Source organism: Macrotis lagotis, chromosome X (assembly GCF_037893015.1).
Source record: "Macrotis lagotis isolate mMagLag1 chromosome X, bilby.v1.9.chrom.fasta, whole genome shotgun sequence".
Taxonomy (NCBI): domain Eukaryota; kingdom Metazoa; phylum Chordata; class Mammalia; order Peramelemorphia; family Peramelidae; genus Macrotis; species Macrotis lagotis.
Window position 1 is genome coordinate 64,174,271 of NC_133666.1, and position 27,716 is coordinate 64,201,986.

At 34.5% G+C, this 27,716-nt stretch overlaps 1 protein-coding gene across 4 annotated transcripts in view; it reads left to right on the forward strand.

Moving 5' to 3' along the window:
• The window catches only part of DIAPH2 (diaphanous related formin 2), an 857,560-nt gene that overhangs the window by 146,899 nt on the left and 682,945 nt on the right, over nt 1–27,716 (forward strand). For all 4 annotated transcript variants that reach the window (XM_074205516.1, XM_074205517.1, XM_074205518.1 and 1 more), the window contains one exon: nt 27,204–27,343. In XM_074205516.1, coding sequence (XP_074061617.1) covers nt 27,204–27,343 — 140 coding nt within the window. The remainder of the gene's footprint in view (nt 1–27,203; nt 27,344–27,716) is intronic.

Genomic DNA, 27,716 nt, shown 5'->3' on the forward strand with positions numbered 1-27,716 from the left:
ATACCTGTAGATATGTTTTCCTGTATTTGACTTGTGTATATTTGTACAAAAGCAGTAATGTTCACATTTATATTGTGTGTATGTAAAGTTTTCCTCCAGTGGGTGATATTTTCTGGTATTAAAGAACTCTTACTCTGACTTCAGAAAAAACCTAAGTATTTTAAGAGAGGATTTTTTAAAATATTAAAGCTACCTAGTTTAGTAACAATGAGCATTTTAACTAGCATAGTGATGATAAAATTCTTCATAGAATAATTAGGGTTCCAAATAAGAATCTATCAATCAAGTTTGACTTAGATCAAGTCAGAGGAGATTCAAACAACAGTATTGTCTTTACAACAAAGATTTAGAGCTTTTTCCTCCCCTTGATACTGACAGTAAAAATCTGTGTATAGTTCGTCAAATGATTACTTTTGAGACTACCTAATGGAGCTTTTGTTTTTTTGGTTTTGGTTTTAATGACATTACCAGGAGATAAAGTTTATCCTACTGTGAGCATTGACTCCTCCTCTTCAACTGATGCTTTTGAACATAGTTGCCACTTCCCAAGGACTCCCTTGCTGCAAGAGGACCCTCCTTTGCAACAATGAAGTAAAGATAAGCACAATAAGCAACCCATACTGTTACTGATTTTGAATACTGTTTTTCATGTTGACATAGGAGATCTTTCCATGGGATAATTTTAAATTGTGAAAAGTGAAGGTGGATTGAGATTCAGATCACTGAAGATGTGAAAACCTAGAGAAGCTGTCATTGTGCTTTATCCAGGAATAGTATCAGATTCAAAATATCTAAATAATAAAAATACTAATGTCATAGTTATTGGGAACTTTAGCTAGCTCACTATATAGTAAGTAGGCAGGTTTGTCTGAGATTTCTTTTTTAATAACTTTTATCGTCCCAAATACATACTTTTCCTTTTATGATAATAACTTTTACCATCCCAAATAGATAATTTTCCTCTTGCTCTTTGGTTCTTGGTCATTTTGATAAATTGCTTTTTAGGGATTGATTTAAAATGGACCAGTTCAACCCTAGCTTTGAGGCAATAGAAGATATTACTTAATTTAGACCTATAGCTCTCACTCATTTGCCATTGTACCTGAGAGACCCTGTAGGAAATATTTCTTCCTCCATTTCTGGTGTTGAAAGTTAATCACTCTAATGACTCCTATGCCATGTCACACTGCCAAGATTCCCCCCAGGTATCTGTCAGGAATTGACCTTGACTTCCCTTAGTACTTGATCTGTTCCTGTAAAGTGAATGGAGAATATGGAAATGGGTGACCTTTAGGAATAAATGAATGATAAGCCCTTATTAAAGGCTTAATATTTGTAAAAACTAAAGAACAAAAGAGGAAATGAGAGATTGAAATTTAATTTCCATCTTGGTAGAAAGTAGAGGTATATTTCTTGAATAAAAATAAAATGCCACTATGTATGTATAATTACAGTTATTGTAACTTAAATAAACAAGGCCCTGCCTCAAGGAGCTTATTATCTAGCCAAGTTGATACTACATGCATATAAATACTTTTTATAATGTAAACATCTAAGACTACTTCTTTCCCTATTAAATTTGATCATAGTAAATTCAACCCAGCAATCTAGCTTGTCAAGACCTTTTTTTGAATCCAGACACTGTTACTTACCCATTCATACTCAGTTCAGTCTTTCTTCATGCTAGGTTTTGACTGCTTTCCATCACCTTTCCATCTTTTACTCTGTGGTCTTCTTTACCTTTTATCCTTTTCTTCTTTCGCTTCTTCTAAAGAATTGGTTGTCTATACCTGCTTCCTTACGTAATATGATTGAGTTCTTATAAAATTAAAATACAGTTAGCACTCGAGTTTGGTAATTTGTTCTTCATCATTTGATATACATAATCCAAGAGACTTTGCCTTTTGCAGTGGAGAACCAACTCTTCACTCAAAGACCAGGAAGATAGGAATACTTCAGTTGTGTCTAACCCTCCTTGATCTCAATTGGAGTTTTCTTGGCAGAGATGCAGGAGCAATTTGCGATTTCCTCTTCAGCTCATTTAATAGATGAGAAAACTGAGGCAAACAGGCTTAGGTGACATTCCCAGGGTCACATAACTAGTACATATCTGAGATCAGATTTGGACTTCAGGCCTAGCACTCTATCCATGGCACCTGTCACCTAGCTTCTCTTAATTAATTTGTTCGAGAGAGGAAATACAGATCCATGTATTTTTTCCTCATACTTATTTTATGGCTTCTACTACTCTAGAATTTGTTTAGAGTCATAATTTAAAGGTATATGCAGGGCTTTGGGGGAGAGCTCAGGTAAGTCCCTGCCTTTACTCTGCCATCTTGGCTCCTCCTCTACACCTATTCACATATAGAAGTCTCTTATTCCAAAATTAACTGTGCTTACTGAATATTCTCGTGTTCTTTGAATTTCCTTGCTCTCCAGCTGATCTTTTAGATTTCACTATCTCCAGAAAGTCCTGATTCTGCAAGAAGAAATCAACTCTGAAACTTCTTCGTCCTCACCACTCCCCTGCCCTGGGCTCCTTTCCTCCCTCTGGAGAGACTGGGGGGTAAACATTGAGGTGTTCCTCCTAGACTCTGTGTTTGAAGAGGGCTCCCAGGGAATTCATTTCCCCCTTGGTTGATCTTTTAGATTTCATTCTACAAGAGTGAGGCTGATGACTTTGGGCAGCTCTGTCTCACTTCAATGTAATTCAAGCACAACATCATCCTGTGTTGCCATTGGTTCTTTTCAAAAGCAGAGTGAGTGATAATCATCTTCAAAAACTTAATCATCTGCAGGATCATTTCCCACTTCTTCCTGATCACCTGCCCTGCCCCACCCCAGCCCTGTGCTTTTCAGATTCTTTTTTATTTAGGTTTTTTTTTTTTTTGCAAGGCAATGTGGTTAAGTGGCTTGCCCAAGGCCACACAGCTAGGTAATTATGAAGTGTCTGAGGTCAGATTTGAACTCAAGTACTCCTGACTCCATGGCCAGTGCTCTATCCACTGTGCCACCTAGCCACCCTCAGCTTCTCTTTAATGTGTTATCTTTCCCCATTAGATTGTGGACTACTTGAGACGAAGGAATCTCATCCTCAGTGCTTAGTATTTCATAGACACTTGATAAATATCTTTTCCAACAGGTATATTACTTTTGCTTTGTTATTTCTGTGCAGTATTCTAATAATTTGTTGTGTGTGTACAACCTAAAGAAAATCCCTTTTTCTTCAAACTTCCTGTCTTTGTGACCTTGCTGGCTGATCCAGTCTTCTGGTGATGAGGTGATCTTGAATAGCATTTTAGGACAATATGAATTGACAAAGGAATGAAAGAGAAAATGAGTAATGGGCAGGATATTGGACTTGAAGTAAGATGTCCTATTTCTACTCCATTTGTTACTGTGTAGCAAGGCCAGTTTTGATTAAGGAACCTGCCCTATCTATAAAATGGGAATATGTCTCACTTTATAAGGATACTTGTGGGATTAGTGAGTTATTCTAGTTTTTATACTCTTTTAGAAGAGTTGCAATGTGTCACCAAATTACTGAAGGTAATAAACAAGAGTCTATGTTTTAATGGGAAATTTTATCTTTTACTTTCAAATTTTATTTTCCTTGCCAATTCAGACATTTTCTAGTCAACAAGCTCTAAAGGCAAATAACAGAACAGTCAAGAAGTTTGAGAGAAGTCTGTGTGAGATCATATACATGACACAATGTATATATCACTTCCCTTGAAAATTGGCAGTTAGGGTCTACTGAAATACAGAGGAAAATTTTTAGAGGTTGGATAGCAATAAAGATAATTTTGAATATCATTGGTTTTTATGAAAGATTTTTAAAAATGGATTCTCAAAGCAAATTGAAATGGAACTTGTAAATTAGCAATTTTTAAGTGTTTTGAAATTTGCCATTAGCAGGTGACTGATTTTTACATGTTTTCTTTTTGCTGTAATGTGATCTAATTCTGAAAAAAATGAAATTGTGGCATGAGGAATGCTCTATAGTTTCAGAGTTGGCAGGTACTTGAAGGCCATCTTGTCTTACCTGTATCTGCAGAATCCTCTTGACAGCATTTCCAAGTAATGATCTTGCCTTTTCTTAAAATCCTTTATGGAGGAGGAAATCATTACCTACTAAGGTGTCCCAATTTATATTGGATACCTTGAACAGTTATAAAGTGTTTTATATATATATATATATATATATATTTATATATGTATGTATGTATATATATATATATATGTATGTATGTAATTATATTAAGAATTTGGATGCCTTACTGAAATCTCTACTTATTGCTAGGGAGACAGTGGGGGTGGCCCTAAAGTCATGAAGACCTGGGTATGAATCTTGTGCACATCACTTAACTTTTCTTAACCTCACTTTCCTCATCTGTAAAATGGGCAATAATAATAACCCCCGCCTACCCTGGTATGTTACAATGATCACATGTAATAATATATATAAAGTAGTTTTCAATTCTTAAATGATGATGTTAGTTATTATTATTATTTTTGTTCCTAAGTTTACATTATGGAACCAAGGAGAACAGATACAATTCCTCTTCCATATTATAGCACATTGGATAGATAAAAACTTTTCTCTTGGTTACTTTAAGCTTTATCTTTTCTAGAATAAACATGTATAATTCTTTCATTCATTCCTCACATGACAAAGCCTCTAGTGTATTTTCATCAACCTGTTTGTTCTCTGAACACATTCTAGTCTGTCAGTATCCTAACTAAAATGTGCTTAGAGTTTAGTTAGATATTTCATGTCCTTGCTATGTCCCTTATTCTGAGGACTTTTAGTATACTGTGAGATCAAATTTATTTTTGTCCCATATTGAATTTTCTGTCAGCTTAAACTCTCTTTTATTCAGATAATTTATTGTCTTGCTATGCTGACCCATACTCTAATGGAAAGTTGGTTTGGAAACTGAAGTTTAGGACTTCACACTTACCCCCATTAATTAAATGTCACCATCTGTGGTTTCACCTTATCATCTGAGCCCATTAAGGTCCTTCGGGATCCTCACACATTAACTTTCCCACCTCTGCACTATCTGCAAATGTGAAAAATCTGCTTTCATCAAAATCACTGCTTGGCTTTGGCTTTGGATTGGACCTGTGATTTCCTCTGTTTAATGTAGAACATCCTGATGAGAACATTTCCTCTCCAACAGCACCAGCTCTGACCCTCTTAGCCTTAATGAGCTGATAGAAAGTTTTAAATGACAAATTTATGATAAACTTGTTAAATCACATAGGTCAAGGTCAATTTTCATCCTTTAAGGTGACAGCAACATAATAATGATTTACCTAGTTCCGAACCAAAGTTACTATAGAATTATCTAGTTAAACCATATGCTTCGCTTTACCTCCTTTGTGACATCCATATACAATTGAGTTACACAACATGATTGCATAGACACAATGAAACTGATTCCAGAAGGCAATTCATATCTTGATAGGAAAAAGGTCAGCAAAAAGTTGCAGATGCTTAATGAATTCAGCAGAACCAGGGGCTCATTGTTGTGCATTTTAACAACAATGTGTGATGATCAATTCTGATTGACTTAGTCTTCTAAGCAAACAGTGATCAGACAATTCTAAAAGATTTGTGATGGAAAATGCTATCCACATCCAGAAAAAGAACTATAGAGTCTGAATGCAGCCCTAAACAGATTATTTTCACCCTAAAAAATTTGTTGTATGTTTTTCTTTCTTACAGTTTTTTTCCCTTTTGCTCTGATTCTTCTTTCACATGACTAATGTGGAAATGTGTTTAACATGATTGTACATGTATTACCTATGTCAGATTATTCACTGTCATGGGAAGGGTGGAGGGAAGGGAGGAAGGGAGAAAACTGTGTACTCAAAAGCCTACAATAAATGAATGTTGAAAACTATCTTCATATGTAATTGGAAAAAATAAAATTGAAATGAAAAATGTTAAAAAAAAAACCAAAGAGGTATTAGAGAACTAAAATGCATGACTCATCAGAGAATGCTTTCCTTCCTATGGCAGGCAACTATTTACTGTTATGATTGCTGATCTGGCTTCTTGTCTTTGCTTTTTTGAGAGCTATGGTAAGCAGTCATCTCTTACCACAGCTGGTATTCTTGATCTGCACTATGGCAGAATTAAAATATCAGTGGCTCTGCAGCTAGAACACCTGGGTTCAGATCTTGTCTGTGATGCTATGTGACCTTGGAGAAGTTGTTTTAATCAGCAAAAGAACTAAATGCATTAGTCTCTTCTTAAAATTTAATTTTTAAAATTTATTAATTTATTTTGAATTTTAGTTTTCCCTCTAATCTTGCCCCCTCCCCCCACCCCCTCACAGAGGGCAGGTTTTTAGTCTTTACATTAAAATTTAATTTTTATTTTCAGTTCTAAATTCTTTCCTTTATCCCTTTCCCTATCCATTGAGATGGCAAGACATGAATTTATAATGCATTAGTCTCTCTTATTCACTCCTCCCCATCTTCCTTAATCCAACCCTGTCCAGTTGTCTGCCTTGCCCTGCTTACCTCTTCCACTATGCCCTTTGGAATTCCAGTTCCAAAGTGGACAAACTTTCTACTATCCTTGACCTCATCCTCTCACATACTACTTCATCTACCTGCTTTTGTTGAAAGCTGACTTCTGTTTGATGCTAGTATATCCTTAGTCCTGTCTGCTTTCCATCCTCATCACTCACGTGAAACATCTTTTTCCAAATTTACCAATGATCTCTTAAAAAAAAAAAAAAAACATTTCGTTTTTTTTTTTTTTTTGCAAGACAATGGGGTTAAGTGGCTTGGCCAAGGCCACACAGCTGGGTAATTATTAAGTGTATGAGGTTGGATTTGAAGTCAGGTTCCTCTTGACTCCAGGACCAGTGCTCCATTCACTGTGCCACCCAGCTGCTCCCCAATGATCTGTTAAATTGCCAGATGTGATTTCCCCCCTCAATCATAACATATCTTCACCTGTTTGGTGCATTTGACTTTATTGAATGGCTCCTCCTCTTTGTGTTTTTTTGACATTGGTCTCTCCTGATTCTATTATCTTTCTCAGTTTCTTTTGCTGCCTCATCATGCACAGCATGCTTCCTAACTATTTTCTAAAGTTCTGTTTTGGATCTTCTTCGCCCTCTATGTACTCTTTCCCTTAGAAACGTCATTAGCTCCCATGAATTTAACTTTGAAGATCTATATATCTTCAGTGTTTGATGTCAATATTAATTCCCAGATCTATATATCCAGCCCCAGTGTTTGCCCTGAGCTTTAGTCCTGTCCACCATTTACCTATTGGACATTTCAAACTGAGTATAAGTCATCTTAATTTTAGCTTGTTTAAAACTGAACTCATTTTCTTTGTCTTCAAACGCTTCCTTCTTCCAGACTTCCTTATTTCTGTTGAAGGGATCCTTATCCTTCCAGTTTCTCAGGTATGTATTCGTGGTGTCATCCTTATCCCCCAGTTTCTCTCACCTCATATAACCAAAGAGCAGTCAAATTTTGCCTTTTCTGATGCCACAATATATCTGTCATCCAATCCCGTTTCTCCACTAATTTATTATTTAGATCCTCATCATTTCTCACCTGTTGCCTCACTCAATTATTCTGATCAATTGCCAAATCTATTATTAGAACATCTCTTAAATACAACCTTTCTTCAGTCACATGATTAAACACCCTAGTTCCAACCTTTATCACTTCTTAGAGTATTGTAACAGCATCCTAATTGTAACAGCCTCAAATCTCTTTGTACTCCAGTCTGTCCTACAAAGGACTGCTGCCATGGTTTTCCTTATACAAAATTTGATTCCCTACTTAATCAGCTCCAGTGACTTCCTATTGTTTCCTAGGATAAAAGAGAAACTCTTCTGTTTAGCTTTTAAAGCTCTATACCCTTGCCCCTGACCTATCTTTCGACTCATCGAATATTACTCCCCTTCCTACACTTAGTTATCCAGCCAAACTGGCCTTTTCACTATTCTACTACTATTCATTACATACACAAGACACTCCTTTCCATGTATTTGTTCTGGCCATCATTTGTAGCTGAGTCAGCTAGGTGGTGCAGTAGATAGAGTCCTGGACCTGGAGTCAGGAAGAAGAGTTCAAGTAATGCTTCTGGCATTACTAGATGTGTAACCTTGGGTAAGTCACTCAATCACTTGCTGCCTCAGTTTCCTCAACTGTAAAATGGGAATCAAATTAGCACCTACCTCATATGATGTTGTCAGAATCAAATGAAATAATCTTTGTAAAGCACAGTGTTTGATGTATATAAGACACTTACTTAATAAATTTCTCTTACTTTTCCATAACTGGAATATGCCATCTTCTCTTTCTCTCTGTCTCATAGAGGCCCTCTCTTCATCAAAGTTAGTTTTCACCAAACCTTTCTTGATTCCCCAACTTCTAGTGTCTTCCATTTCATACTATATTCTATTTGTCTTTATAATTTGCATAAACTTGTATTTAACTACTTTGTACATATTCATATATATTCATTTTATATGCATGTGTATACACACATGCACATATATGTACATTCATATATTTGCATATTTATTTCTCTCCATTACCACATAAATGCTTTATGAATAAAGATGGTTTATTTTGTTGTATTTATATCTGCGTTGCCTAACATAATGCCTTTCACAAAGTGGGCACTTGATAAATACCAATTGGTTGATCAATTGATTGATTGAAAGGTTAGATCTGAGTTGTAGAGGGTTTTATTAGACAAACTGAGAACCCCTGGATTTTATTCAAGGTCATAAATGACAGCTGTCAGTTTTTGAGCAGAGCAGAGACATGGTCAGAATCATGTTTCATTAATATCAGTAGGAGAACTAGATGGAAGATAGATTGTAAACAGGAGAGATTGCAGAGAGACCAATTAGAAGTGTACTGGGACAGTTGGGTTAGAGGTGATGATGGCCTGAATCACAGTGGTGTGGGGAAATGCTTAAAAGAATGCCCAGTAATAAAAGTAGTTGATATATAAATAGATCTTACATTTACATTTTTATACATGATATATTTTTTTGGTTGCAGTCACTTGTTTTATATAATTTGACCCTGAATTTATTAAACTTTGACACATTCTTTAATTCTTCATCGAGAATCCACACACACACACACACACACACACATATATATTCTATATTAAGCATCCCTTTGATGACCTGAGTCCATTTTTCTAAGTCTAGCCTTGATTATAAGTCATAGCTTTTTTGTTTAATTTAGATATTTTTCTTTATTTGTTTTTCCAACTATGTGCAATGGTGGTTTTCACCAATCTTTATTTTGCAAGGTTTTGAGATTTATATTTTTCTCCTTCCCTTCCTTCCCTCCCTCTTTCCCCTGACAGAAAGCATTCTTTTTTATTTTTTAATTTTCTTTTTTTTATTAAAGATATTATTTGAGTTTTACAATTTTCCCCCCAATCTTGCTTCCCTCCCCCCCCAAAAAGCATTCTAATATAGGCTCTACATGTGTAATTATATTAAACATAGTTCCATATTAATTTTGTTATGAAAGAAGAATCAAATCAAAACAGAAAAAAAATCATTAGAGAGAAAAAATGACATTATAAATAAAACATCTTTTAAAAATTGTAGATTAGTAAACTTTGGTCTGCATTTAAACTGCACAGTTTCTTCTCTGGATATGGATGATATTTTCCATCACAAGTCTTTTAGAATTGTCTCTGATTATTGAACTGCTGAGATAAACAAGTCCATCACAGTTGATCATCACCCAGTGTTATTAGTGTGTATAATGTTCTGCTTCTGGTCATTTCACTCAGCATCAGTTCATACAGTCTCTCCAGGCTTTTCTGAAGATATGACCTTTATGATTTCTTTTTTTTCTCTTTAATTTTTTGGGTAAGGCAGTGGAGTTAAGTGACTTGCCCAAGGTCACACAGGTAGGTAATTATTAAGTGTCTGAGGTTGCATTTGAACTCAGGACCTCCTGACTCCAGGGCCTGTGCTCTATTCACTGCACCACCTAGCTGCCCCCATAATTTCTTATACAACAATAGTGTTACATCACATTCATATACCAGAATTTGTTAAGCCATTCCCCAATTAATGAGGATGCCCTCAATTTCCAATTCTTTGCCACACCATAAAAAGAGCTGCTATGAATATTTTGTACAGGTGAGTTTTCCCCCTTTTTTATGATCTCATTGGGATACAGACCTAGTAGTATTTTATTGCTGGATCAAAGGGTAGGCACATTTCTATTGCCCTTTGGGCATAATTTCAAATTGCTATCCAGAAAAGTTAGATTGCATCACAACTCCACCAACAATGCATTAGTGTCCCAGCTTTTCCATATCACCTCCTACATTGATCATTTTCCTTTTTAATCATATTGGTCTATATGGCATGTTGGTGAAGTTGTTTTAGTCTGCATTTCCCTAATCAGTAATAATTTAGAGCAATTTTTCATCTGACTAAAATAGCTTTAATACTTATATGCATGTGTGTATCTGAGAATTGCTTTTCCATATTCTTTGACCATTTTTCAGTGGGGAAATTACTTTTTTTCTTATAAATTTGAATTAGTTCTCTATATATTTTAGATGAGTCTTTTGTCAGAAACATTATTTGTACAAAATGTTTCCCAATTTACTGCATTCCTTTTATTCTTGGTTACGTTGGTTTTGTTTGTGCAAAAAACTTTCAATTTAGTGTAATCAGAAGTATTCATTTTGTCTTATACAATATTCTTTCTTTTCTCTGGACATAAACTGTTCCCCTTTCCATAGATCTGACAGACAAACTATTCCTTGTTCTCCTAATTGGCTTATGATATCACCTTTTATGTCTAAATTCTATTCACATTTCTACCTTATCTTGATATAGGACGTGAGATATAGGTCTATTAGTTTCTGCTATACTGTCTTCCAGTTTTCCTGAAGTTTTATCAGAGAGTGAGTTCTTAGCCCAGAAGCTTATGTCTTTGGGCTTATCAAATAGCAGATTACTATAGTCATTTCCAATTGTTTTGTTTGCACCTAGTCTATTCCAGTGATCTACCACTCTATTTCTTAGTCAATACCAAACAATTTTGATGACTGATGCTTTATAATATAATTTTTAGATCTGTTATGCCTAGGCCTCATTATTTTGCATTTTTTTTACCTCAATTCCCTTGCTATTCTTGTCTTTTGTTCCTCCATGTGAATTTAGTCACTGTTTTTTCTCATTAAAGAAAGTAATTATTTGGAAGTTTAGTATGGCATTGAGTAAGTAAATTAATTTAGGTAGAATTGTCATTTTTATTAATTTAGCTTGGCCCACTCATTAGCAATTGACATTCCTCCAGTTATTTACATCTGATTTTATTTATGTGGAAAATGTTTTATAGTTGTTTTCATATAACTTCTGAGTCTACCTTGGCAGGTAGATTTACAAATATTTTATGGTGTACCATTCCTTTGAATGGAATTTCTCTTTCTAGCTCTTGCTGCTGTGTCTTGTTAGTAAGATATAGAAATGTTGAAGATTTATGTGGATTTATAATATATCCTGCCACTTTTCTAAAGTTGCTAATTTTTTCAAGTAGATTTTTTAGTTGATTTTCTAGGGTTCTTTAAGTACATCATCATATCATCTGCAGAGAGTGAGAATTTCATTTCTTTCTTATGTATCCTAATTCCTTCAATTTCTTTTCCTTCTCTTATTGCATAAGCCATGACTTTTAATGTAGTTTTAAGATGAGGTGAATTTTTACCTCACTAAAAAAGCACATTTTCCATTTATTGAATATATTTCTTAATCCTCCAAGACGTGTGGTATAGTATCAGGTCATGTTAATATAGTTCATCTCCATTTGGAAATTTTTATGTAATCATGATGAATTCTGCTTCTCAGGGTAGTGATATATTTATCAGAATTCATAATTCCCTCAGTAGATATTATACTTCTAGTACCACTTGAAATTTAAAAAAAAAATCCTTAGAACAATTTGTTGGTAAAAATGAAATGATTAGACATTCTTGGCTCTTCTAAACTTCTTCTGGTAAAGATTTTGATAGAATTCTGAAGGAAAAAAAGTAAGTTACATAAGAGAAAATTACCCTTTTGCAATCTTCACTATTCTTATTCTTCAATTATCTTGTCCATGCCAAACAATTTTTCTTCATAGCTATGGTTAGTAGTTCTTTGTCTAATTGGTCTATTTTCTTTTCTCCCTTCAAGAAGGCTACTCTGTACTGTTTTTCATTTTTCTTTTTTTGAAATTGTACTTTCCTTTGTGATTTTGTGAGACTAATCATTTTCCAAAGTAGTTTTGAATTATCTTCACATTTTTTTACCTTCCCACACCACTAACTTTTCTATAGATCTAAAATTCATTGATGTAGACTTGTTAAGAGATATTTTAGTGGTTCTTTGCAGTAATACCATTCTTGTAAACCACAGAATTAAAAATACAACAAGAAGGAACAATGAAACACATATGTGTACCTTAAAAGCCACTCCCCAACTGACTAACAGCTATGTAAAGGTGAGGAAACCAACACAATCATTCATTGCTCATGATTATTTAATGATCAACCTAGAATCATGGAAACATGCAAAGATTGTTGTGACAATATGATTGTCCTAAGTTTGTGGGTCAGTGGCTGGAATCCTAGTCTTGCAGTCAGGAAGACTTGAATTTCAATTGACCCAGACACTTTCTAGCTGTTTGACTCTGGTGAATCATTTCGCTTCCATTTGCCTCCGTTTCTTCAGTTATAACACGGGGATAATAAGGGTACTATCTTTCAGGGTTGTTGTGAGGACCAAATGAGGTAATGTTTATAAGAAGTGCCCTAGCTCAGTCCTTGGCTATATAAATGCTTATTCCTTTCCCTTCCAAAGTAAGTCATAAATTTCTGTAGGATGGTAGCTATTTAAGCAGAGTGAAAGAAATAGACATGAGAAACATTGTAGAAAGAGAACTAACTGATAGAACTGGTTAAAGATAGGAATTTGCGGGTGGGGGCATGTACAACAAAGAAGGGTCCAAGATATATATTCCCAATTTGTAAACCTAGATGACTAGAAAGATTGTGAGCACCCTTAATTAAAAAAGTGAATTTTGGAAAAAAGTAGGATTTTTGAAGAGAAATATGAGTTACATATTGATCTTACTGTGTTAGAGATGTTGATGGAAACTTGCATGTGAAGATATCCAATGGGCAGTGTTTTTTGGGGGGGGATTGGAGCTAATTGATTTGCCCAGGGTCACATAGCTAGTAGGTATCCAAGGCTAAATTTGAATTCAGGTCCTCCTGTCTCCAGGGTCAGTGCTCTATCCACTGCACCACCTGGCTGCCTTTCTGTGAGCAATTTTTTTAAAGCAAAACTATTTCAGGAGTAAGGTTATAGATTTGTATAGAGATGAAAATTTATGAAATGAATAAGAAACAAATGGTAAAGAGAATAGAAAAAAGGACCTGATATAATAAAGCCTAATATGAAGTGGCTACCAAAAGAGACTTAGCATTTAGAAAGCTAACTGATGTTTGGGTTAACTAGATCATATTGATTTGAAACTTGGCATCACTTCCATAGCTACATCCTGAGGTTGTAGAGAGTATGGCATATCCTGCATTTAGAACATCTTTAGGCTGTGCTGTGTAGTAGAGAGAGATCTGCATTTGTAGTTAAGGGCTGCAATTTGGAATCCTAACCCTGTGATTTGATATTTATGTGGCCTTGGAGAGGGCAGCCTGCTCTTTCAATTAGAACATGAAACTTGGTGTCAAGAACACGGTTCAAGTATTGCTTTAGACACTGGTAGCTCTTTGACCTGAGAATAGTCATTTCCTTTCTCTTGGCTTTAGTTCCATATCTATATAATGAGAAGGTTGGACTAGATGGCTTCTATTAGTCATTCTGGTTGCCAGTCTGTGATACCATAACATTTGTTGCTCTGGGCCTTTGAATTTCTGATAAATCAACTAAGGTTCTTTGTAATCAGTGAAGAACAAAGCTTTCCTATTACTGGATTACTGAGGCAAGAAACATGTCTTACCCATCCTATATACATTCGGGTACATGTGCACCACAGTACCTTCAAGAGGGTAGGTATGAGTCAGTAAATGAGTCTTTGTATTGGTTCTTGCCAAAATGTACTCTGAATTTCCAGTTTTCCTTATGAGAGTTAGATTTCTGATTCTGAAAGAGTTCCTTTTCCCCCCCAAACTACACATTAAAGCAACTTCTTCTCTGTAGAGTTTTACCCTGAAGTCTACCAGTTGAGACTATCTGAATGACACATTAATGCTCTTAACTCCAGATGGTGTTGGTTATTTTTTTCCTTCTCTTTGAAGAAATGTGGACTTGGCAGTATACATCTGACTGATGTAGCATAAATTGTTGTTTTTTACGGAAAATAAACATCTACATTAAAAAATCATGAGCTGTACTCTTTGCCTTCCAAGACCCTTACTGAATATATTTGTATGCCTGAAAGGCATATAGTCAATTCTGGGAGGAAGTTTATAATGACATTACTAACAAACTGGGCCTAATTATCTTAACATGACTGTTGGGGATAATTAATAACTCCTACATTCTACTTTGGGTGATAGAGAGATGAGAAATGGAGGCTTTTAGGGGGTTTATGTGTTAAATTGTGGACTACTTTGTGTTTTCTCCTCACCACGAAGCAAATGATCAGCCTACAATATTAAGTGGAAAAGTATCATCTGTAAAGAAAGTGTTGTTTTTAAAGTAATTATTTGATAAAAACAGGATGTTGCTTCTTATTTTTAAAATGATCATTTATGTCTGTGGGAGTGCCTGGGCAAGCATACAAGCAATGACATGGATTGGGCAGTGTTGCAGGGGTTTTTTGATAATCCTCATTATGCTGTATGGTTCATATGATGGGGAGCATGAATTTGATGAATTTGATGCCTCTGATATCAAACATTGAGAAGGTCAAGTGACTTATCAAGGGTCATAGAGACAGTATATGGCAGTTAGAAATTGAACCCAGGTCTCTCTGATTTCATGTCAGGTCTCTGTCCATTATGCCATGATTATACTATTATAAAGTTACTTTAGCTATCAATTGTCCAGCCATAAAATTTATAAACTTATCTGGTTTTCCTTTCAGGTTAGGTTAAGGCTTTGAAAAAAAACTCTATTTTTGTACTCCTTACTATATGTTGTTGGGGTTATTGAAATCTGCTACTCTGTAGCAGAGGCAAATTACTTAATAAGAAAAAATTTTTAAAAAGCTTAAGGAAGTACATAGGAAATACATTTATTTGGATTTGGTATACCCATTCAGATTATGGAAATGAAAACTCTCTCTTTTTCAAATAATTTTGGAACTTAATTTGAATTATTTAGTCAGCCATCATTAAGTGCTTCCTACAACTTATGCCCTTATCTAAGCAATGAGATGGAAAGACAAAAAACTCAGGCCCTGTCCTTGGGAAGCTCACTTGGTAGTGCTAGTCTAGACAAGGTGATGCATTTAGTTGAGCAATCTATGTTCAATATGTATGTGTGTGTGTATGTGCATGCATATATATATATATATATATATATATATATATATATATGTATGGTTCTGCCTTGGACAGGTATTGCAAATGACTCTTTTGACCCATAACTACATAGGAGGATGGGTACATTGTCTTTCTAGTGACTGTTCAAGATTATAAAGATTTTGCTAGGTATATGTAGGCATAAATTATGTTTCCAGAAAACACCTAACAGATGTGGCCAGTGATTGTGAAGTGTTGGACAAGAAACTGGAGACCACAGTGGCACAGATATTTTCCTTATTGTTACCAACTGAAAGCAAGGGATGCCGAAGAGAAATGTTAATTTGGGAAGTAAATAACTGGGAAAGAACGTGGAGTCTTAAGAATGGGACCAGGTTTCTGTACCACAGTGCAGGGATGACAGATTTGTATCCAGAAGTAGAGTCTACCCAACAAAGTCTGGTAAGAATATATTTGCATAGTTACCTTGGAAATTCAATTGAAAGGACTTGACACTAAAAAGAATGGGAGGATGATTAAAGAGTCCATTTTCCATGTTAGATGCTTTACAGAGAATAAGTGCCAATGGAGATAATGTTTCTTGTTTTCCTAATCCAATAATTCCTCATTATTGTACTACATGCCTATCCTTCAAATTTCAAACACTGAAGAAATGTTTGACTCCAAATTTAGTTAGTTTCCTACTTCTTATCTAACAGATATTTTCTTTGTTGGGCTTCCTAAACATAAAACTGGTTTATACATTCTACAAATATGAAGTCAGGGAGTTGTTGACTGGTGAACTGGTTGTTAAATTTTCAATGTAAGCATTCACATCTAAGAAACAGCAAACACTTAATTAGGGCCTGATTTTTTGTTTGGTTGATTATCTAGATTTAAAAAAAAGTTTTCATAATGTAGACTAAACTTGAAAGTGTGCCATATGCACATTCTCCACACCTTTTGGCAAGCATTTTCCAACACATGCCTAAATATGATTCTACTTGGTTGATTATCAAAAGGACAGGCACCTTGATCTTGTTTTACAATTTTGTACATGGGCTTAATGCATTGTCTAGAACATTTCCCTGCCTGTCTCTTGAAATCAAAGCCAAATAGCTCGTTGGAGTGGAAGTTGCTGGATATCATAGCCAAAACTTGTCTTGGTTTGAAGCTCACCTTTCTCTTTTTTCCTTTTTAAAACCTTTTATTTAATTTTTAAACAAATATCATCACTTATCAATGACTCCTTGCAACCCCCCCCCATTGAATTTTCCCTTGGAGCAATTAAGGCATGCAAACCATAACACAGTGGCATTGTCTGAAAATAAATGGCCCCTTCCATATCTATAGCCCACTTCCTGCCAAGAAGTTGGAGGCATGCATCTCCAACCATTCTATTTGGAATGAAAAGTTTTATTTTAAGCTCTTTGGTATAGTGGCTGAACCAACTGAGTTACCTAGTTTAGAAACCAGCGGAAAAATGTGATAAGAGTTGTGTATATGAAAAAACACTTCTTCATCATTTGTAATATTTACTTCCATTTTTTCCAATATGTTTAATCAAATATACTATCATCAGAATTAAGTTATTCTAGACACAGTATATATTATTCATCATGCAGTTTCTGAATTTAAGTATATACATCTCTTCATTTATTTTATGGAATTGTATCTGTGCAATATCGGCTTTATTTTTTTATTTGACTTGAGTTTCATTAAAATGTCTTTCACAATCTGAAATGATCAAGAAGGCAGCTTTTGTGTGTTAGGAGAAAATTGGAACTACAATTTTATATTTTTTGATGTTTAATAATAATGATACGTAAATAATAGGGAAAGAAGCTTGTTAAAAATAAATTTGTTTTTAGATCATAGTCCTTTCCAAATATCTCCTCTCCTAGTCCCTCTAATGAAAAACAGTTAAGCAAACTGGCACAGTAAATATACCCAACAATGTATGCAGCTTTCCACAACTGTAGTCTGTAGTTATTTTTCAATTAACAAGCATCTATTTTCTCTCCTTCATCAGTAGTGTGGATTTCTCCCTGCCCCCCCATTTAAAAACAGAACAAAATCCTTTTTACAAGTGTTCATCTTTAGGAACAACAGATACCTTCATTATCTATGCCCAAAATCTTATGTAAAATGCAATATCATAAATGTATCCAGTCTCTGCCAAAGATCATCAGTCCTCTGGAATCCTACTTGACTAATGCCTTGATCAGAGTTCTTATATCTTTCAAAGCCATTTATCTTTATATATTTATTGAATAAATCATTCTCCTGGTTCTGCTCACTTTGCTTAATATTAATTAAATGCAAGTCTTCCCAGGTTTCTTTGAAAAACCTTTTATCAGGTCTATCCTACCCTTTCAGCATTTCTTCTGGCACAGTAACTTTCTAGTACATTCATATACCATAATTTGTTCAGTCATTTTCCTAATTGAAGGCTTCCCTTACAGAAATAGCTACTACAAAGTATTTTTGTATATATAGTTGCATTTCTTCCTTCTTTTGTGTCTTTGGGTTATAGATCTAGGTATAGTATCAGTGGGTCAAAGAGTTTACAGTTAAATGACTTTTTTGGTATAGTTCTCACTCTTACAATCTCTTACCTCTGTTCTTCCAGGTCAAAATTGGTCATTGTGGTTATTCTTAATTGAATAGTTTTTACATTTTATCTTGTTTATATTATTTTAACTGTTCTATATTGTTCCCATTTGTTCTGCTTACTTCATTTTGTGTATTCCCTTTTTTAAATTATTACTCAGAAAATGGTTTATATAAAGTAATAACAATGTGTATTAATAATATTTAATAATATACTATTATTTAATCATTCCTCACTTGATTAGTATAGACTTTGTTTATACTTTTTGGCTACTCCCAAAAGTATTGTTATGTATTTTGAAGTGTATGAGCTATTCTTTCAATCTTTGATCTCCTGGGTCTATATATCTTGGCATATAGGAGTTCTGCTAGTTTAAAGCCTGAAATACAAGACAAGTTATTTGCCCCTCTGCTTTTTAAAAAAATATATTTTTCAGAATTATAGACTTTCTTTGGGGCATGTTTCCATATTTTTGGTACAATTTTAACTGCTGTAGGTTTGACACTTTTCTTATTGTTTTAGGCTGGTGAAGTAAGGATGATTAGCTGAAAAGAACCATTTTGCCATCTTACTAATCACCATGGCAAGTTAGATTTCCTCAACTGCTCTGTAATTGCATTTATTCGTCAGATAGAGAAAGCTATTGATTTCTAAAGAAACCCTTTTTGAGACTCAAAGTCAGTAAAAATCTTTCTAACAATTAGAACATTCATAAGTGGACTGGGCTTCCTTGGGAGATGGTTTTCCACCCTTGTTGGAGGCTTTTAGACAAAAGCTGAATGACCACTTCTTGGCTATGTTAGGAGAGGTATTTTAATTTAATTTATTACCTTTTTTTCAATTAATAAGTATTTTCAAAAATAGTCTATCCTCCTCCATTATCCCTTTCCTACTTCAACTACTTTATGGGGAAAAAAATCTCGAAAAAATAAAATTCTTAATGATTGCAAGCATATAAAAACATGTTTCCACATTAGCCATGTCTGAAAATGTTTGTTTTTTTTAAGCTCAGCACTTTTCTGTTAGAAGGTGAGTAGTCTGTTTCATTTTCAATTTTTTTGAACTTATAGTTTATCATGGCATTCATCAGAGTTCTAAATAACTGTGTCAACATGGTATGAAGCATTCTGCTTCTTCTGTCCACTTCACTCTGAATCAGTTCTTAGATGTCCTCCCACTTTCCTTTGAAACTGTCCATTTCACATTTGTTATGTTCCCTTGCATTTATATACTGTAATTTCCTTAGCTTTTTTCTAATATGTGGATACCTTCTTGGTTGCCACTTTTGGTCTGTTGGTACTATATAGAATACTATACATACTGAAGTCTTTTCCTCTATTTCGTTGATATATAGGAATAGTAGTAATATCACTAGGTCAAAGACTTGGCACAGGTTGGTAACTCTCTAGGCGTAGCTCCAAATTGTTTCCCCAAAAGACTAGACCAATTCTAGTCTTAACTCCACTAATGGTGGAGCTCTACCTGTCTTCCCCCAAGTCGTCCAACATTTGTCATTGTCTTCTCTTGTCATCCTTGCCAATCTGATTGCTTTGCGGTATTACCTCAAAATTGCTTTAGTTTTCATTTCTCTAGATATTGGAGATATAAAGTGTTTCTCCTATGATTTTGAAAATTGCCTATACATATCCTATACATGTCAGTTGGAGAATGGGTCTTAGTCTGAGAAATTTGAATCATTTTCTTAAATAAATTGGGTATGAGACCCTTATCAGAGGAACTTGTGGCAAAGATTTTCCCTCCACTTTTCTCTTATTTTTTCTCAATTAGATTTATTTCTGTAAACCCTTTAAAATTTTATATAATCAAAATTTTTCATTTTATTTCATATGAGACTCCCATCATATTTTAGTCATGAACTCTTCTTGTATCTATAAATCTGAAAAGTCAGTTCTTATTTTTCTAATTTTTTTCATTATTCAACTTTTTATATTTAGAAGCTATATGCATTTGGAACTTTTCAAGATGTATGGTATAATGTGTTGGTCTAAACCTAGTTTTTCCCAGGTTGTATGTTTCCAAGCAGATTTTGTCAAATAATGAGTCCTTCTAGAAAATGAAGTCCAAGTTTATTAAACTTTATGCTTCTCTGTTGGATACTATGCTGTTCTATTAAGCAAATTCTCTTTTTTAAAAAACAGTGCCAAATCACTAAAGATTATTGCTTTGGAATACATTTTGAGATACTGACTGATAATCTCCCTTCCTTGCACTTCGTTTTTGTGATTCTTCACTTTTTGATACTTCATGTGAATTTCATAATAATTTTTTCTAGGTCTATGTAGAAAATACTAAAACTTATTTTTATTAGGAACTTGGCCAAGTATTTGAAGTTCGTTTCATGTTTGGATCATGCATACATATTCATGTATAAAAACAAGCATGCATAAATGACTTTATGTACATTTAGTCACCTTCTTCTTCTTCTTCTTCTTCTTCTTCTTCTTCTTCTTTATCTACGTCTACATCTATGTCTTTTTCGTCATCTTCCTTATCTCTCTCTACACGGGCTCCTTATATGCTTACCCCAAACATTCCTATGTCTCTTCAACCCATAAAAACCCATCACTTGACCTTGTCCTCTTTATATCTCCTTTTCTTAGTTAAATTTTTTGAGAAAGCCATCTCCATTTGATGCTTCTACTTTTTTTCTCACTTGCTTCTAAACCCTTTGCAATCTGACTTCAGAGCTCATCATTTAACTGAGATTGCTCTCCAAGGTTACAATATTCTTTTTTTTTAGAATTTTTTTTATTTTGCTTTTTGCAAGGCAATGGGGTTAAGTGGCTTGCCCAAGGCCACACAGCTAGTAATTATTAAGTGTCTGAAACCGGATTTGAACCCAGGAACTCCTGACTCCAGGGCCGGTGCTTTATCCACTGCTCACCACCTAGCCGCCCCACAATGTTCTCTTAATTGTCAAATTTAGTTTCCTTTTGTCAGTACTCACCCTTGAGCTACCTGCAGTCTTTAACACTATTAGTCACTTTTTTTGTCTTGTATATTTTTCCTTTTTGATTTGGTGACACTACCCTTTCCGGGTTCTTTTGCTCTTCATCTTTCCTGAACCTACTTGCAGGGCATACCCAATCACTGTAGGTATAGCCCAAAGTCCTTTCTTGATCATTGTTTTCCTTCTCCCTCTATACTATTTCCCTTTGTGATTGATCAGTTTCCATAGGGTCAGTTGTCTGTACTGATGATTCTCAGATCTTTACATCTAGCCTCAATCTCTCTGCTGCCCTCTATAGTCACATGTCACCTATTGCTTCTTGGACATCTCAGATTAGACTTTTTCTTTTTTTCCCCCTTCTGTCCCCAGCAGTTAGGAGAGCACCAGATAAGTGTTCTTTGCTTTTTTAATTTATGACTGACTCACCTCCTTTTTGGCCATCAATTTATTGGTGAAGTCTGTTACACCGACTTTTGCATGTAATTTATTGTTTATGTACACTGTACAGCCTTTTTATACACATAGTGAGTCTCTCCATTGCACTGACCTGAAATTGTAAATATCCCTGAGGTGATGGTAATCCATGATTTGCTGTCAGGTAGCATTATATAAAGAATATTGCTGTTTTAAAAGATTGGATTATGATTCAGGGTAGAAATTTGAGATTTCTGAAGTGCTGTATAATTTAACACTTTCAGTTTATCCTATTTTCTTCCTGTTCGATTTTGGAACATATTGTCCATTTATGGTGTCTTTTCAAGATAGCTGACCCATCAGATCAACTCAATGATCTGTCCATTCATTTTGTGTATCAGTCTCTTGATTAAAGGTTTTCTTCTTCCATTTGCTTTATCTAGTGTAGATAGGGCAAATATATGGTAGTTCTGAATATCATTTAGAAGGCTCTGTAGCATTCTAGGGTTGTTTGATGCAGTCAATACAGTATCATCTTCACACTTCACCATGTACAAGTTAGACTTCTTTAGTGTGGACCCCATTTCAGGGCACTAGAACTTACCTTTGACTAGTAGATGACTCCCTGTTTTATGCTAATTTGAAAATAATAGAACAAAATGATCTCTCCTGTGTTTTTCATGAAATTGAATATGTGAATATGATATTTACATATGAGACTCATCCTGGCAGGATACAAAACTGAATTTTCCTTTAATAAATAATGGATATTTAAAAATTTTGAACTAACAAATTCAATGGAATTTTTTTGTTAAATAACTTTTAGTTAATTTTGTTAGAAGAAATATGAAGACCTTTCTCTAGTTGTAAGTCTGTAGTTACAATAGAGGAGTATATTTTTTGTTCAGAATGATTCAGTCAACTTTCAGAAATAATCCAAATTTTAGAACTTTGCTTCAGTGAGAATATTGTTTGTGTTATGGGATTTGCCATTCACATACTGAGTAAGAAATTAAGTTAATCAAAAAGGATTACTCAATTGACCCCAAATATCTTTAGGGTTCTTTGTGTATGATTATATAAAAGTATGAATATTATTATGCCAACAAATACTTTTTTCCTAATAATTTTCGAATTATGGAATAACTTTAAATTAGGAAAGCTTTTTGTTCACCTAGCTTTGCAATAGCATGATATACACTAATTGCTAACTTTGTCTGCATTATTTTTTAAAGATCAAATGGGCACAGTGGTAATTTTCATTAATCTCATACAGAGCAGCTAATTAAAATTTCCATTATTATCCATCCATTATCTAGTTGTTTCCTTTGTTCAGTATCAGAACAGGATGTTAATAATAAACCATTCTTGTATTACAGCTCTGTTAAAAATAGCTAGACTTTAATTTATTGTATTCCTTTGCTTTTCAGCGACCTTAAGAAATATCTTCTTTAACCTTATTGATTAAGATCCAGATCTCTTGTTTGTTTTGTTTTATTTTTGTGATGAAGGTTAAAAATTATATATTATAATACATATATTAAAATTGAGCATGGTGAAGCAGTTTAGGTTTATTGTACACTGAAGTACCTGTGGGATCCATTCCAAGGTCTGCTTCAGAATAGTTGTGAAGTGTTGAATAAATCATTGAAATGTGTAGGCCTCAGTTTCTTCCTTTATATAATTCAGTAAAACTTAAATGTTTCTTAAGGTCCTGTCTCATATGAATATCTTGTGATATGTGATCTATTAAAAATGTTTAATATCAGTCAATCCGTACAACTCACCCCTATTCTTTTTCTTCCTTCTGCCTAGGTTCAAGAAATAGATTTTCTTCCTCTGTCATAAATCCTATGTGACTGTGAAAATGTTTAGAATTGACAGTTTTGCTTTTATAAATCATTCTCATCAATGTCCATCATTCTTTCCATTTTTAGCTGCTTATGTAATTGAATAAGGAAGAGATCTTGGGACTTAGATCAGAGGGACCTTAGTTTAAGAATCTGGTTGTGCAACTTGTGTGATCTTGTGTAAATGATTTAATTTATTTATGTCTCAGTTTCCTCAGCAGTAAAACTGGATTTAGATGATCTCTAAAACTCCTTTCAGCTCTCAATCCATATAGAGTATAACAAATTAGTAACGATGATAGAAAAGATGAACTTTAGGAGAAATGGAATTATAGTATAATACTGAATAAACCCTTGAACTGTAGGCATTCTCCCAAGTTCCATATCAAGCTTTCTCTATACTTTTGCCATTTGTGACTTTCTTCAGCTTCCAGGGATTTCATCATCATCATCATGCTGATGATGATTACCAGTTCACTCATCTTTCCCCTGAGTCACCATCACCCAGCATCGGCTACCTATTGAGTATTTTGAGCTAGATGTCCTGAAGACCTCTTAAATTCAGCATATCTAGGTTTTTTTGCAAGGCAAATGGAGTTAAGTGGCTTGCCCAAGGCCACACAGCTAGGTAATTATTATTACATGTCTGAGGCCGGATTTGAACCCAGGTACTTCTGATTCCAAGGCCACTGCTCTATCCACTGTGCCACCTAGCTGCCCCAAATTCAGCATATCTAAAAGAAAGCTAATTTTCCCTTCAAACCTGATTTTCTTCCAACTTCCTTCACTGTTTCTAAGGTACTAGCATTTTTCTAATCTCCAAAGTTCTTAAACTTGGCAGTGTTTGCACCTCTTTATTCTCTTTGACCTCACATAACTCAACAATTGACAGATCTTTCTGTTTCTGCATCTGATGCATCTGTCTACTCTCTACTCACCTAGACTTATTTCAAGCTTTCATGTTTTTTTTTGGTCATCTAAAATATCTTTGAAAATCATTATTAGGATCTTGATAAACATTATCAGACCTGCTCATTTCCATATGTAAGTGTAGGCCAAGTATGGCATGAACTACCATTCCTTTGGGAGAGTCATGCATGGATTTTTTAGGGAGGGAAACCTTTCCCTTCTGAGGTGGAACTCAAGAAATAAGTCCATCTTTGTCAGGGATGAACCTAACTGTCTTTATTTAATCCTCCCATAGTTTCCAGACAATTGTATGACTTAAATTTTTTTCAGTGATTAACTTTCTAAAAATGCTGTTTGTTTGGGATACACACACACACACACACACACACACACACACACACACACACAGCCTAGAACACTTAGATTTAGAGTCATTAAGTCCTAAGTTCTAACCTGTTTGTCTCAGTTTCATCATTTGTAAAAAATGATGCTAACAATCGAAAAACCCCTACTTAGGGTTTTTATGAGTTTTAGGTGATATGAACAATGCTTTGCAAACCTGAAAGAAAGGCCATATGGACCATAATGCCCTACAATTGTCACTTTCTCATTCGTTTTCTGTCTCCAGTAAGATCCTGATACTATATTAATTTAAGGTGTAATTCTCTCAATGGTTCTCAGAAAAGTCTGTGTTGCTCCTCATATTTTATTTTACAGCCCATTTTTCTTTCCAAGTGAATTTTTATCATTTTTTAAATACAAATACTCCTTTTCTTCCTCTTTCAGCAGCCAAACTGGCCTCATATGAAGGGTTTGGTCCATTACATAAAGGGCAGAAAAAGATAGTGTATAAAACTGTATATTTCTTATGTCTGACTTTTTAAAGAATAATATAATAAATTTAACATTGTAGTTCTCAGATTGTCTTGTTATTCTTTATCTCTCTGGATTCCCTTCTGGTCTTTTCTTGTATGTTTTTAAACATTCATTGTTGTTCTTTTCTCTTTTTTATGTCTATGATACTATCTCCCTCCCCCAAACCCCCTAAATGTCAAATCTCGAAGTCTTCTCACCTAACAGATGCATGTATCATGAAGCAAAACAATTATTTGCATTGGTCATGTCTTCCAAATGGTTTCTCAGTTTGCACACCTAGTCTGTCATCTCTGTATTACAAGGTGGGATTGCTACAATGATCAGAATTCTGAGTTCCCTTTACAGTATTGTAATTATTGTCCTGTTCTGCTCACTTGATTTTGTATCAGTTCATAAGTTTTCTAGGTTTCTCTGAATATGTCTATTTGATGGTTTTTCTTAAAAAACAGTTCCTAGTTTTTTCCTATCTTAACATAATTGTTTCTTTCAGTTTTGTCCACCTAGCAGTGGACAGCTTCTTTAAGCTTGTGTGAAGACATGTCAGTTCATGAAGCATTGAGTGACAGGGCCATTCTCTACCTTGTGCCCTTGTCATTCCTCCTTTGCCCCAAGCAGAACCACCCCCAGCAAAACATCAACTGTTTGAGTGGAGGGACTGATTCATTCTTTTTTGTTTGTTTGTTTCTGTACCCCCATTGCCAAGCAGTCTCTAATACTTTTGAAGTCTTGACGATGGTTTTGTTGTTTTTTAGAAAGCTTTCCAGTTGCTCAGGGTGGGGATGGTAGGTTCCAAACCACAGTAGTAGATGTGGTTTCTCTACACTCTCCCTCTGGCAAACTCACTGGAAATATTTCTCATTCACATTTCATAGTCGTCTTCTTGACTTTGTATTAGTTGTCACCCTTGCTCAGAACAGCCTTTCTTTTTACTTCTGATTTCTAGAGTTCTAAATCCCTTCAAGACACAGATGTCCCTTTCTGTTTGCTACTTTACCAATTCCTCTTCTTTCTTAATATTTTCCCCTATCTCCATTTTAAAATTGTCTGTTTACTTTGTATGTATGTATAAGAAGAAAGGAAGGAAAGAGAGGAACTAAGCATGATTAAACAGTTACTGTATTATAGATACTGTGCAAATACTATCTCATTTGGTCCAACAGTCCTATGAAAGAAGTGCTAGGATGACACGCATCTTCCAGATAGGAAAACTGAGGCATACAGCTGTGGCTTAACTTGTGGAGGAATATACAGCTAGTAAGTGTCTAAAACTAGATTTGAACTTCCTCACTTCAGGCCTGACATTTTCTTTACTGCACCACCTAAGTGCCTCTGTGTGTATCTACACATACACATGCATAAGATCTGTGTACATGATATGGGACCCCACTAGACTATAAGCTCGATGAGGATAGATTTTATTTTGTTTTTGCCTTTTTATCCCAGCTCCAACAGCAATCTTTGCACAACATTAATACATAATCAATTTTCTTTGAATTGGAACTGAGGAAGTTTGCTTTTTGCTTTATAAATTTTCAGATAGCTTGTTACTTTTAGTAAATCACCTTGACTTCTGGCATATTTCAGTGTATGCATTTGGCCTGTATATCATGTTTTATACTAATCACATTTTATTCTCTGTATCTTATTGAATGATAGGGAAAATCTCTTAACCTGCAAAAATAATAGCATAGACTTTTCAGAAGCAGAGACGGGCTCATCTTAAACCTGGATTTGTTCATCCAAGCACTTTAGAAAGCACAAATTATCACCTTATGTGTAGAGAAGGTGTCCACATTCTCTGTCAGATTGAACACATTACCCATGATTTTCCCTTTGAAATGTAGTGATTAGGATGCTCTCAGACATATAAGATCATCAGACTCAATTAAATAGCCACCAACCCCAAACTATGCATTAAAAACCTCCGCTGTATATGCCTAGCATTCTCTGTCGTTTCATGATAAAGTAATATAATCATATGCATAAGTATTTCCTGTTTTGTTATAGTAATTTATTTCTTATTCTTCCCTAAAATAATGTGTCTCTTTGCTTTTGTAGGGAGGACTGAAAAATAGCAAGCATGAATGTACCTTATCTTCACAAGAATATGTCCATGAATTACGGTCTGGCATCTCAGAAGAGAAACTTCTTAACTGCCTAGAGTCTTTGAGGGTATCCTTGACCAGCAATCCTGTCAGGTAAGTCCTTCACATTTTCAAAAATAGTTTTCTCTAGTTATAAGTATTGATGTCACATATCTCTATTTTTAGATAGAACTGATTTTCTTGTTATTTGAACAACATAAGTTATTAACCTGGAAATTGACTATACTTAATACATTTCAAAATTGATTTCAGAATCAAGCTAATGAAATTACTTTTACATTTTTAAAAGTAACATATATAAAGGTGCAATTTCAGTTAAAAATTTTAAATTGTGTCAGAATTTTGTTTATCATGAACAGTTTTTAAAAATGAATAGAAGACTAATTTCTGGAACAATTTCTAAAATAATTGAACATTGATTTGAAATAGTTTAAATTTTGGAATAATAACATAGTTGTGTTTTTTC